Below are 14183 nucleotides of genomic sequence, written 5' to 3'. Positions count from 1 at the left end.
GAGCCTATACAGCTTGGAGTAAGACAACATGCATGAAGAGGATGATGTGGACAAAATACTCATTTGCCTAATAATTCTGCACTCCCTGTATATCGTTACCACACATGCTTCAAATTAGAACGTGATATGGATTTTAGGCCATATCGCCCGACCCTATTTCCTGTCTATATTCAAAATACAGCTGCAATTAAGGAATTGAAACACGGGAAAAAAAAACCTATCCTTCCTGAGTCTTATTCTGCTGAAGATTGTGTTGTTTTTAAAGGGAGCTTTTCCTTCCCACTGTTGCCAAGTGCTTGCTCATAGGGGGATTCCTCTCTTATTGTTTGAGGTGATTGTTGTTGTGTAAATAAAACTGAATTAAAAGTTCTTTTAATAATATTTTTTACATTTAAAACATCCATTAATTATTATGTCCTGTACTTTACAGATGTGCTGAATGAAGTGGATGATGTGTTTGAGAAATACAAAGGTGAGCAAGATGGAGCTCAGAGAAAACGTCTGCAGATCCAGCTACAGAGAGCGCTCATCATTAGCCAGGAGCTTGGTGATGAGAAGATCCATGTAGTGACCCAGATGACAGAACTGGTAGAGAACCGTTCCCGCCAAATGGACTCTCACTCCCTGTGCCTCCAGGAGCCCAGTGAGGCAGAGCGGCTCACTACAGAGAGGCGTTCCAGCATCCAAGAGTCCCCAGCCCCCGAACGCACCTCAACCCGCCGCCCACGACGTCAACGCAACAGCGAGAGCCGTGACTCCAGCCACCAGTCTGCCAATGGCTCTCTGGATGACCCTGTGGAAGAGCTGTCCCTCCCTCCACCCCGAGAGAAGAAGTCCAAGTCTGCAAAGAAAAAGAAACGTAAGGCTAAACAAGAGCGAGATGCCTCACCGGTCGACTTTGCCATTGATCCTAATGAGCCCACCTACTGTCTCTGTGAACAAGTGTCCTACGGTGAAATGATCGGCTGTGACAATGATCAGTGCCCCATTGAGTGGTTCCACTTCTCTTGTGTGGGGCTTACCTACAAGCCCAAAGGAAAGTGGTACTGCCCTAAATGCAGAGGGGACAACGAAAAGACCATGGATAAAAGCCTAGATAAGAACAGAAAAGACCGCAGGTCCAGGTAGTGACCTGTATCTGGAAAGCAGCCTGGCATCAATCCTGTCAGTCATATTTACAAGCACTTGTGATGCTATAAGAGGACAATCGAACACCATTGGCAACCAAATTTAATATTAATCAAGGACAAATTGGGATTTAACTTGGGCTGACACTTGTGCTCCAAGTCTGTAGGGTCACCAGCTACTTCAACAATCATCAGCTTGAACCAGTTTTCTTTTTTCATGTACAACAATAAGCAACTGAATTTTTAACTCTTTAACTCTGGACAAGGTCCACGTGTACATGGCAATTTTCTTTATTGTACTCAGTGACTGAAATCAGTGTCTACAGGAATGGCTTCTAGAGTATAACCTACATGTGTTTATAAGAGACTGATATTTAATGTAGGAGATGGCTGTTGACGGGACACTGGATGTCATTTGTTTTCACCAATTCACTAATGTGTACATTCCTTTTATAATCATTAAAACAACGTATTGTAATTCATTTAACATACTCTTGTCGTTTGTGAACAATTCAAAAATCGGACCAGAGTTAGTTTTGATTTAATTTGTTTTGTGCTGCTCTCAGGGACCACTGGCTTAAAATTTGGGACTCTTCCACATTTGGTATTAGAACTGAAAAAACTTCAAGTCCTGTCTCTCTTCTTTCCAAGCTCCTTTGATATCTTTAATAGATATGCATCATAGCACCTTCCTTCAAAAAGGCTGAATTACCTGCTTTTGTTTGAGAAAGATGAGAAACCACATCACATTCTTCAAGGCACATATTCTACTCAGCATTGTCTTATATATATTTGTCAGTTTTTATTCAATGGGAGAGCCCTGATATAATTGACCTCAGACGAAGGTCAATTATATGACCATTTGCAGCTCCAAGAAATGGACACTGACTGCAGCACAAAACAGTGTTATCACAAGACAAGCCAATGAATAATGATGTTCTGAGACCAGCAGTAGATAAAATCGATTTTATTTCTATATAAAAACTTCTGGCTTTACAATTCAAAGGGCAGAGGAACATTTATCAAAATAGGAAAATATTGAGAAATGTAACACGCAGCTCTGCTTTTAACACATCACATGGTACCTCACAGTAACAGCAGCATAACGCTTCAGCTGAGAACCCCAACAGCTCAGTGCTGGGCAGTAGATCAGTTAAACTCCAGCACACTTCACCCTGACGGACCACAGAGCAGGAGACTCACTCTTCAACAAAAGCCTAATGTGCTCTCTGTCTCATGTACAGTTATGGCCAAAGGTTAATTTCATACACTTTGCTGTCTTTAAACATGTTTCTATGATATTTCATGAATTTCAAAAATGTTTTAAAATAAAAAAAAATTTGATTTTGCAGTGACGTGACTGCTAAAAGCTTTGGCCGTAGCTGTACTAGCAGTGAGGAAGGAAAAAAAAAAAAGTAGTAAACCACCACAAGCACAGCAAAGCCTTCAGGTCATTTTCAGCTTACAGTCAAGAGTCTAACTGGGATTGTGAGCAGATCCAGTTTTACACACTGTCCTCATTGTGGAAGCAGTCATGTTGAGTGGAGCATGTAGCTGAAGTATTACAGACACCATCGGCCTCACGTAGCTTGTCTGTGCAACCTAGTCTTCATCTTTCCCTCCAGTTTTACTGAGCTGCAGCAGGGATGCAAAATGAAACAGTAAGTCACTCTGTATGTTGACAATGTGCAAACAATGTTCATTTAACCATTGCCACTTACATGCTGGAGGGTGGTCAAGCAGCAGGGACCAAGGAAAGAGGACAAAGATTAAAAAAAAAGTTGTAACAACAGTGCTTAAAGGAACAAAGTGCACCATCTGGTGGTAAAACACTAAAAGACACCTACCTTAATTACATCAACCCAGTTCCAGCCTCTGGGCAGCTCACCTTTGTGATCTGAAAGCAGGAATTCGAATATTATGAAGCTAACCTATAAACCTCTTACTGCTGTCTAATGACAGTTATATTAATGAATAGCCTAGACCTATTGCAGCATAACTAGAGGAAAATTCAGGGCCATCTAATCCAATTGTAATTATTTTGTCAAAAATGGAAGGTTTTATGCTTAGTCTTAAAAGTCGAGAGGGTGTCTGTGTCCCGAATCCAACGTGCAAGCTGGTTGGACAGAACAGGGTCCTGAAGCTAAAAGCGCTACCTCCCATACTACTTTTAAATACTCTAGGAACCACTAGTCCTAGCAGTCTGAGAGTTAAGTGCTCTGTAGGCTCATTATTCAAGAGCTTGTATGTGATGAGAAGGATGTTTTTAATTCGATTCTGGATTTAACAGGAAGCCAGTGAAGAGAAGCCAATATTGTAATTCTATCCAGAGTAAGCATCTGGTTTGATAGTATACTTCTAAAATTGTTAGGGCCGAGAACAATAACATCAGTTTATCTGAATTAAGAAGCAGAAAGTTAGCGACCATCCAGGTCTTTATGTCTTTAAGTCATTCCTGCAGTTTAACTAATTGGTGTGTGTTATCTGGTTTCATGGACAGATAGAGCTGGGTGTCATCTGCACAGCAGTGAAAACTTATGCTATGTCTTCTAATGATGCTGCCTAAGGGAAGCATGTATAATGTAAACAGAATTGGTCCTAGCACTGAACCCTGTGGAACTCCATAATTGACCTCAGTATGTGAAGAGGACTCTCCATTTACATGTACAAATTGGAGTCTATTAGATATGATTCAAACCACTGCAGTTGAATACTTCTAAAATATTATGGTCAACAGTATTGAATGCTGCAGTGAGGCTTTCAGGGCTTTACTGTCAGAGGCCATAAGTTCATTTGTAACCTTCACTAAAGCTGTTTCTGTGCTGTGATGAGCTCTGAAACCTGACTGAAACTCTTCAAATAAGCCATTCCTCTGCATCTGTTAGCTGTATGACAACTACTCTTTCAGGAACTTTTGAGATAAAGGAAGGTTGGACCACGTTTTTGTGGTCAGCACCCTCTCAGTCCATGGTGAATGGACTGTGCACAGTGATGCTGGTGTTTCAGCAGCTTTCAGGCAGGCTTGAGCCTTAGTACTTCCTGAGTTGTTCCAACTCATTTCCTCTCAGCTAAAGGGGACGGTTTGGGTTGTCTTCCATTTTTTGGCAAAAGCGTATAACATGTATTAATGAACAATGGTTTAAACTGATGATCCTGAAATCTGCACTTGTTTAGAAATGGCTCCAATAGACCTTCTACAACTACAGTTTTCCTTCTTAGCTTTTGAATGAGTTCCTTGAACTTTCCCCATTGTTCTGACTACTGGTGAGTCCAGTGAGTGCTGCCAAACATAGTCATTAATGATCGTTGACAAGAAGTTGAAGGCATTCACCTATTAAAACGTTTAAGTGAGTGCAAGTGTATATTTGAGCCTGTATTCATACTTTAGAGGAAATCCAAAATAAATTAAAACTTCTGCGTTTTATTTTTTAGTTATTAACGATATATATTGAAAGAAATAATTATTTGATACCCTGCTGAATATGTATGTTTGATAACTGATGAAATGAACAGCCTCCAGTTTTTAAATGGCAGTTTAAATAGAACACAGACAGAACATCAGATGTGGCAAACCTGGTGACCAACTACAAGAAACACCTTACCGCTGTGTTTCTCACCAAGTACTCACTCGGGGGATCATGTTTTGCTTGGGGATCAAATACTCATTTCACTCAATGGCACACAAATCAATGTATAACATTAATGAGGCATGTTTATCTGGATTTTTGGGTGATATGCTGTTACTTGAATTTCAAACTATCATAAAAATGAGAGGCTTTTCATTTATTTGTAACTGAGCAAACTCACAAATTCAGCAGGGGATTTAACCATTACTTCCACTACTTAATACAGTATAGTCATTCCACCCAGAAAAAAGAACTGTTTAAACAAATCACACCCAAAATTACCACAGCATAAATACCCAAGTTAAGTGTGTGTAAACATCTGATCACAACTGTATATAAATACAATTATTACACTTGTAGATGCATTATGAAACACTAACCAACGAGGGACATCATGACAGCTACGTTCATCTTTATATGCAGTCTAACGATTTTCCATCAAAATGTTTCCAACAGCCTTGCTGGTGGTGCTTTTACTTTGTGTTAATCTCAGAGCCATAATTGACTTGACTCTTTTAGCCTTGGAAAAAGTACAAAATCTGTCATCAATAGGAATAGTTTTTGTGTCATAATAATCAGCCTCAATTTCAATCAGTTACTAGAGGAATATGGCAATGCAGATGGAATCTCAATAATTTAGATAATCTTCACCTGAAAAAAAAAAAAGTTGCTCTATAAAAAAAATAAATAAATAAAAAACACCTGCTGTAAAGCCAGGACATCTTACTGTTCATGATTGACTGAAGAAAATAAGAACAACCCTACGTTTCTCTTCAGCACTGTAGCCAGGCTGACAAAGAGTCAGAGATCCACTCAGCAATGAATTCCTTTAACCACAATTAGTAATGATCTCATAAATGTTTTCAAACAAATTTTTAACCATTATAGAAAAAATAATACATAAACTTCTCAGAGATGTAAAAGTATGTATGTACATTAAATACCATTGATATTTATTTAGACCTTTTCTCCAGTTGATCTTTCTGAGTTAACCAGTAATTGCATCCTCCAAATGATCAATCTTTTAGAGTCCACTCCAGATCACTCAAAGGAATTCCAGAAGGTTAATTACGGAGTTCCACAGGCGTCTGTGCTAGGACCAACTCTGACCAATTCAGAGTCAGAGCACAAAAGTTTACCATTATCCCCAAATTAAAACCAGCACTGTTTTAAAGAGCTTTTAGAAGAATATGGCAGAATTTTTATAACATATCCAACAATACGAGCTACTGGACACAGTTTCATGTACCTGTTTTGTTTATCATCCTTCTTTTCTGGGCTTTAGTCAGCTGCTCTTTCTTTTCCTTCTTCTTTGCTGCTGTGGCAGGTTCACTCACCTCACTGTTTGATGTCAGCGTCTGCACAACAACAACATCATCATCATTTTGGGTTTATTCCCCTCAAACTTTGATGACTCAAGCCAATCAGTCAAACACTAAATTCTGAGCAAAAGCGTGCATCTTCCTGATGCACGCGCAATCATCCAGGTAAGTAAATCTCCAAAAGTTGATTCTGTTCATCTGTTCGTAGCGTTTTGTGGGAGAAACGTTTCATCACTCATCCAAGTGACTTCTTCAGTCTCAGCTGACTGCAGCTTTCAATCTTATAAACAGGACATTTGCATAATGACTGAAACCAGCCCACTGAAGGAACAAAGGGCTGGGAGGTCAGTTCCTTAATCCTAATTATGCAGATACTCATGACCACTGATCAACAACCACTGACCAAAACCCACTGATCAATAACCATGAGTACCATTCACAGAGAGTTGGGGAATGGCTGCAATCACAGCATTGTAAGATGGTGACAGATGTACCCTTAGGCCCCCTTATAGACTGTGATAGACTGTCTGAAGCAGTTAGAAGAAGAGATTGCTATTGAGTGGACCTCATACCACAGGCTGTACCCAGGGGAGTCTACACAAAGTCTGTATGGTTTACCAAAGATACATAAACAGGATGCACCTTTAAGACCGATTGTCTGCATGATCAACTCTGTCACCTATAACATCTCCAAGTTTCTGGCTTCGATCCTCAAGCTGGTGGGCAGCTCTGAACACCACATCCAGAACACCCTGCATTTTGTTGAGAAGGTGAGAGATGTCATTATGGAGGCAGATGAAACCATGATCTCGTACAATGTTACATTTCTGTTCACTTGCATCCCAGTCATGGAAATGTTGGAGGTAGTCCGTAAGAGATTACAGGATGACCCCAACCTCAGCAACAGGACCAGCATCGAGAGCAGCATCGACCAAGTGTGTTTGAACTGTGTCTTCATTCCATTTCACATACAAGGGTCAGTTCTACAGGCAGAAACATGGGCTCCCCAGTTTCACCCATCGTGGCCAATTTGTACATGGAAGAAGTGGAAAAGAGGGCTTTGCCATCCTACCCTGGAACACCACCAAGCCATTGGTTCAGATATGTGGATGACACCTGGATGAAAATCAAATCTCAGGATGTACCACAATTCACATATCACATTAACTCAGTGGACCGACACATCAAATTCAGCAGGGAGGATATGAAAAGTGACAGGTTAGCCATCTTAGACTGTGAGATTTCCATCAGTAATGGAGGACATCTAAAAGCTGATGTGTACCGTAAACCTACATATACGGATCAGTATCTAAGGTTTCACTCTCATCATCCACTGAAGCATAAACTGGGTGTCGTGAGGACGCTACAACACAGAGCGAACACCATCCCCACTGAAACAGCGGCCAGGGAGGCAGAAGAACAGCAAGAAGGCCCTGAGTAAATGTGGTTATCCCAGCTGGACTTTTGTCAAAGCTGGAAAGGCACCTAAAGAAAGCTCCAGCTGATCCAGGAGAGAAGGACAACCGCTGACTAAGTGACCTGTAGTGATTTGTACGTGTCAGGAGTATCGGAGCAGTTGAGATGCATTTTTTCTAAACACCGGGTCTCTGTGGCTTTTAATCCCCAAAACACGCTGCGCCAAAAACTGGTCCACCCCAAGGATCGGGTCCCCCGACACAAACAGAGTAACATAGTGTACGCTGTTAAGTGCAGGAGGATTGCCAGGATTTATACATCGGGGAAACCAAACAACCTCTGGCTACAACACAGAAGAGCCACCTCGTCAGGCCAGGACTCTGCAGTCTATTTACACCTACAGGCCAGTGACACTCTTTCAAGGATGAGGATGTAACATCCTGGGCCCTGTTTCAGGAAGCCGGTTTAGTGCAAACTCTGAGTAAGTATACCCTGAGTTAACGAAAACTCTGGGTTTTCGGTTTCACAAAGCGAGTTTAGATTAATTCTGAGTGAGTTACTATGACGACACACTCCGTGAAGCTAACCTGCCCCCTAGCAGGTTTACTTCAACTAACCCCGACGTTCTCCGCCTCTTTGTCGGAAACCTGACTGTAGGAAGTGTCAGACATGGCCTGCCCCTTCCTTGAAGAGCCAGTAGATGTTGAAGCCCAAATTCTCCGCAGAGCTCTCCGCCGGGAGAGAGTGATTAGAGCGCGTTTGGACATTTTATCATTTCCTGATGATTTTCTGTGCGAACGTTACGTTTTTCATCACAATCTATAATTTACTTGAATAACATCCTCAGGCCTAATATTACGCATGTGGCACATCGCGGACATGCTCTCAGTTCATTACATATTATTTGTATTGCACTTCGGTTTTTTGCAAACGGGAGCTTTCTGTACAATATTGGTGACGCTGAGCACGTTTCCAAGGCTACCGTCTGTCGGGCAGTCAGGAATGTTACAGTTGCACTGAAACGTCTCCTGTACTCGTTTGTGGTGTTCCCCGGTCATAGACCCACAAGATTTATCAAAGAGGGATGCCACAAAATTGCAGGTATCAGGATGAACAAACTTAATTCATGATGTGGTGATACTTGAACTACTACTTAAATTTTACATTTATTTTCAGGGTTCCCAGGCGTGATTGGCTGTACAGATGGCACTCACATTCCAATCATTGCTCCTTCAGTAAATGAAGGAGACTATGTGAACAGGAAGTCTTTCCACAGCATTAATGTACAGGTACATAGTTCCCTGTAGCATTTCAAACTAACAAATTATTTCATTATAGTAATGGATGCTAATTTGTGTTCTCTGCACTGTGAAGATCATATGTGATGCTGCCAACATTATCACAAATGTGGAAGCCAACTGCTCAGCCTCTGTGAGTGGTGGTGGTGGAGGACCCCCACCTGTTTTTCGGGCCTCCGCTTTTTTTCTGTTGGCTATAACGGGTCACATTTGAGCATACAGAGTAAGCAAATATGTACTTGTAATGTGCTCAGATAATTTCAATAAGTGCTTACAGAAAGAAAATTAATGTAGCCTCTAACTGCAATTGATTGTACATCGGACAAACAGACCAAGCACTATGGCTCATAATACAATTACACCTTACCTGTTTGGACTATATTTTTATATTTCATTTTTACTTGCTGCCAGGACACGTTTGGGGCCTGTTGGGTTGCACCTGCGCTCAAATCACTCACAAAATAAAATGTATAAAATAACAAATAAAATAAAATATAATAAAATAACGTGTTAATATGGTGGAATCTCTTCTAGCATCAATGTTTTCTATTAACTCTCAGCATGATCGTCGGTGATTGTATGCATGCATCTCCCTTTCTTTCATGAGTGTGTTTTTCTGCTTACGATTCTGCTTGAGTTTCGTGCACCTTCTCCCACGTGTTTCTCAGCTGTGCATCTTCTCGCCTCTATATCTTCCTTGCTTTCCCCAGCTCAAGGTCTGTCCTCGGTAATTCAGTAGGTGAAAATATAAATAAACAATAAAAGGTGAATCAGAGATGAACCATTACGGCAAATGGCTTGCGGATGGTCAATTTGGTAATTTATTCTTCTGTCAGGAACCGTTGGGCACTTTGTTGCTGTTAGCACAATCTGATGCAAGGCCAACGGGATCACACAAAAAAAAAAATAAAAAAAATAAATAAAATAACGTGTTAAATGGGTGGAAATCCCTAGATCAATGTTTAAATTAACACTCACGCATTGACTCTGTCGGCTATGTTTTGCCATGCATGCTCCCTTTCTTTTGCAGCTGAGGCTGTGTTACTTTTTTTCCGCAAAATTTGCATGTTATCGGCATATGCTGCCATCAGAATTTCGGCCTCAAGCGCTGTAAAATACATTGACCGCGCCTTCTTTCCCTCCGTCTCCATGGTGACTCGCTTAATCTGTGCTCCACTAATCAGGGCTTTATGTATCCTCGTGCGCGCGCTTAACTTGGGGTTAAAGCAACTCCGCGTTGACTGAACTACTTGTTATCAGCCTTTCTGAAACCGAATATTCCGAGTTGGACAGTTCGGGGTTACTCAACCCTGAGTATCGTTTTTCACTCTGAGTTTTCTAAACCGGCTTCCTGAAATAGGGCCAGCGATGTTAAGAGGACCGTAGCGCGTCGAGCTTTACGTGAAAAGGGAAAGACCATCTCTGAATCGAGGAGGGGGCCTAAGGGTACATCTGTCACCATCTTACAATGCTGTGATTGCAGCTATTCCCCACCTCTGTAATGGTACTCATGGTTTTGATCAGTGGTTTTGATCAATGGTCATGAGAATTTGCATAATTATAGATTAAGGAACTGACCTCCCAGCCCATTGTTCCTTCAGTGGGCTGGTTTCAGTCATTATGCAAATGTACTGTTTATAAGATTGGGGAAACCTGCAGTCAGCTGAGACTGAAGAAGTCACTTGGATGAGTGATCGAAACGTTTCTCCCACAAAACGCTACGTCCAGATGAACAGAATCAACTTTTGGAGATCTGAGCAAACTAGCATGCAGTGCTAACAAGAATGCCATATTCCACCTACCAGTAATACATATCATTCAACTAGATAATTAATAGATAATAATAATACATTTTATTTGAAAGCGCCTTTCAAAACACTCAAGGTCACTGTACACATTAGAATAAAAAGCAACATAAAAGCAAGCAGTTCACACAATCGTAAAAGCATAAGACATAAACTAATAAAAGAGCAGAGTGGGAGGTTATGTGGGATAAGCTATTTTGAACAAGTGAGTTTTGAGTTGGGACTTAAAGAGAGAGAAGGAAGAGATGTTTCTTAAATCAGGAGGTCGGGAATTCCAGAGTTGTGGAGCAGAGCAGCTGAAAGCCCTGCTCCCCATGGTGGCAAGACGGGGGGAGGGGACGGAGAGTGAAAGGGAAGAAGTAGATCTGAGACAACGAGATGGGGCGGTGATCTTAACCAGATCAGAGAGACATTATTAATGTGTGAATTGAAAGAGTACTGTCGAGGATGACACCAAAACTTTTCACAGAGGAAGAAACACTGTTCTTTATTATGGTAATATCGGGAAATAATAATGTACTGACCACAGCCGTTACTATAGACTTGTGGTTCTCCATGAGCGTCTCCTGGTTCTCCTTTGCCCACTCAAACAGAGTGTACATCATTGCAGCACCCAGGTTAGCCTCCACCTGCTCCTCCAACTTTGCCAGGATCAGCTGCTTCGTCTCTGCTGAGCTGTTTTCAAAGCAAGATGATGGAAAGAAAAGAAAATCCTCAAGTACTATCCATCAGCCACAGTCTCACCCTGCACTCTCCAATACTGTAAATACAGTACTGTGCAAAAGTCTTTGTTTGTTGTTATAAACAGCCATTTTTGATATTCTTTTAAGCAAAAGTTCTGTGTTTTGTGAGTCTTTCAAAGTTTCTCTTTGGCCATCGGCTTCTTTTTAAATTACTTTCAGGTCAGGTCCTCAGACCTTTTTCCAGAGGAAAGGGCTTTTTTAAGCCTTTTAACCCTGACCTATGAACCATTCAAGCAGTTAAAGTCAAGCAATGAAACTAGTGTTGTGACCACACATGACAAATAGCAAAGAAACCAACTTTAAATTGTATCTTCAGACACGTTGTTACCAGCAGCCTGTTGCAAAAAACATTAGATCTGTATGTTCAGTTTCAAATGACATATCATTATTGTAAATAGTTTCAGAGATTCAGCTAATTTCTTTAGCTCAATCTCTGAAAAATGCCAAAGATAGCAGTTTGACAGCAAACAAAAGTAGTTTTTCCATCAACAGCTAATTCTAAAAGAGCTGTTAGTCCAAAATCTTGGTTTAACAAATACAAATTCAGGACAAAAAAATAAAACTGAAAACACAGAGAAATGACAAAAATCCCCCTCAGAATTCAGGGTGCGTTGAAGAACAAAGTGCTCACACCAAGCTGGTTAGAAAGAACTACATGAAAATAGTTTTCTCTTTCAAAAGAGTGAAAAAGGCCAATTTTGGAGGCTTGATGGAGGAGTGAATCATTTCAATCAAATATTAGAAAGCACTTAACCATAGAAAAAAAAGTGCATGAATGAGGACTATAGGTTCTACATAAGAAACAGTCCATTTACCATTTCTTCAAAGACTTGAATTTAACACAAACCAAGGGATCAGTATACTTGGAACTTACATCCTGTTGTTGAAAAAAGCTTCAAGTGAGATCTGTGGAGCAGTTTCAGGGTACGTCTCAGGCCATGTGATGTCCAGAATGAATGCTTTGCTGTCCTCGAGTTCTCCTACCTTTTGTGTAATATTCAAAAAGACGAGAAGGTTACTGACACTGAATTCAGCCTTTAAGTTTGTTAACGTTTTAAAGTAGCTACGAGCATGATGGCTCAAATTTCTTGTTTTAATTCTATGACCATAGTTCTGAAACTGGATGTTAGAGGACTGCAGAAGACAATCTTTTTTGCACAGCCTTGGACAGTACGGTGGACATACTCACCCTAAATTGGAAAGAAACTGGACTGATTTCCTTGAAACATTCATCCCCCTCATAGATGGAGCGAAGAGCTTCGAGCTCCATCTGGGATCACATAAACAAGTGAAGTAACAGGAATATCATCAGGACTGAAGTACATCAAGAACACATCAGACAGCACGCTACCAGACAACCCTGAGAAATGCAGTCATTAGCTTAGCAAAGGTTTGCAGGACAGAGGTCTGTCACAAGGCCTTATACACTCGTATGTGCTAAATTCATTGCTTTTACGATCTTTGTATCCAAGCCGAAATAAGTCACCATCACAAGGAGCCGGAGAAGCAACAACACAGTAGCGGTGGAAAACTGCTGTGTGCCGGCTAACACACGGGCTGAATCCCTGTTTGTCGCTGCAGGTACAAGATTAACCTTGTAGACTTCTGAATGGAAGGTGTCGTGAGCGACATCTGAACCGGGATGAGCTGGGAAAGTGTCGCTGAGCTTTTGTACCCGAAATAATAACAGTCTGTTAACTTGGCTGCTGTCTGGAACCGAAGACCACCCCGATCAATGCTAACAGTCACGCTACCGTCAACTAGCTAGCAGTTAGACGCTAACAGCATTCTTGCGTTCTTTCATACCTCTTGATCCTCGTTGGCTGTCATACTTTTCTTTTCCTGCACTGCACACTCTGTACTGAGCTTCAGACGTGGACACGGCACACTCCTAAAAGCCCATTCCTGCCATTCAAACTTTATCACTTCTCTAGCTCACACTAAAACACCAAGATCTGAACACGCGCATGCGTAGTATACGTACCCCTGACCTTTAAATTAATTGTCAAACATCGTTTTTGTCATTTAAAGACAAAATGCCGCAAAAAATGTTGCTGGAAAGGCCCACGTGACTTTTCGATTGTTTTTAGATCGTCAATAAATAAATAAAAAACTTTAAGCAGAAACAAGAGCAGGAGCTCTAAACACACGGGGGCAGTAGTCATTCATAACAATTAAACGAAGAGCTAAAACCAGAGTAAAATGTATTTTGATCTGAAAAAGAAATAATAAAGTTTAAAAAAAGAGTTAAATGTTTTTTTTGATGTTGTGATAAATTACATATACAAATATCTGATTACAGTAAACACGTCAGCAAAAATTATCATGACAGACTTTTAGCCACTACGTTGCTTACTAATATGCTCACTTTATAGTTTTAATACTAAATGGTATAGTTTTTCAAAACAAGCTATAGCCAGCGCTTTTGCATAGTATTTTATTATAAGTAGCTGACATTAGACAAAAAAAGTATGAAATGATTTACAAAGACAAATGGTTTACATATTCAAATTACAGAGGAATCTGAATGGGCTTTGTTAATATTTTGATTGGTTTTAAGACCACATTTATTCAATTCAGTTTTATTTATGTAGTACCAAATCACAACAACAGTCGCCTTAAGGTACTTAACACTGTAAGTTAAAGACCCTGCAATTATAAGAGAAACCCCAAGCTTCAGACGACCACCTGTGAGCAAGCACTTTGGTGACAATGAGAAGGAAAAACACAGCTATCTACTGTGACTGGTTTGAGGTGAGGGGGGCGAGCGAAAACAAAGACATAGTGTGGAAGTGCTTTGTCAAAAAGGAAAGTTTTAAACCTAATCTTAAAATTAGTGTCTATCT

At 40.6% G+C, this 14183-nt stretch overlaps 2 protein-coding genes across 2 annotated transcripts in view; one reads left to right on the top strand and one right to left on the bottom strand.

The window, feature by feature from the left end:
• Positions 1-1609, top strand: part of ing2 (inhibitor of growth family, member 2) — a 5989-nt gene extending 4380 nt beyond the window's left edge. The window contains exon 2 of the mRNA XM_005951280.3: positions 431-1609. Within this exon, the coding sequence (XP_005951342.1) occupies positions 431-1128 (698 nt within the window). The 3' untranslated portion in view covers positions 1129-1609. The remainder of the gene's footprint in view (positions 1-430) is intronic.
• A 470-nt stretch (positions 1610-2079) lies between these two features.
• Positions 2080-13328, bottom strand: rwdd (RWD domain containing 4). The gene is made up of 8 exons (XM_005951281.3): positions 13144-13328; positions 12527-12607; positions 12212-12321; positions 11119-11269; positions 6003-6111; positions 2975-3024; positions 2849-2851; positions 2080-2762 (listed from the first exon to the last, which is right to left on the bottom strand). Exons 1-8 carry the CDS (start codon positions 13165-13167, stop codon positions 2730-2732), a joined length of 561 nt encoding a protein of 186 aa, XP_005951343.1. The 5' UTR covers positions 13168-13328; the 3' UTR covers positions 2080-2729.
• Between the last annotated feature and the right edge of the window lie 855 nt (positions 13329-14183).

This window comes from Haplochromis burtoni, unplaced genomic scaffold (assembly GCF_018398535.1).
Source record: "Haplochromis burtoni strain Fernald_Lab_line unplaced genomic scaffold, NCSU_Asbu1 Contig_953, whole genome shotgun sequence".
Lineage (NCBI taxonomy): Eukaryota > Metazoa > Chordata > Actinopteri > Cichliformes > Cichlidae > Haplochromis > Haplochromis burtoni.
The sequence above is the reverse complement of the archived record's forward strand: the minus strand, read 5'-3'. Positions and strand labels throughout refer to the sequence as shown.

Bases quoted from the DNA above. Each gene is read 5' to 3' on its own strand.
- rwdd (XM_005951281.3), bottom strand. From the start codon at position 13,167: ATGACAGCCAACGAGGATCAAGAG. The intron at 6,112-11,118 runs GTCAGTACATTA...GTTGTTGTGCAG, and splicing joins AGTCTATAGTAACGGCTGTG to ACGCTGACATCAAACAGTGA. The intron at 3,025-6,002 runs GTACATGAAACT...TCCTGCTTTCAG, and splicing joins AAGGATGATAAACAAAACAG to ATCACAAAGGTGAGCTGCCC.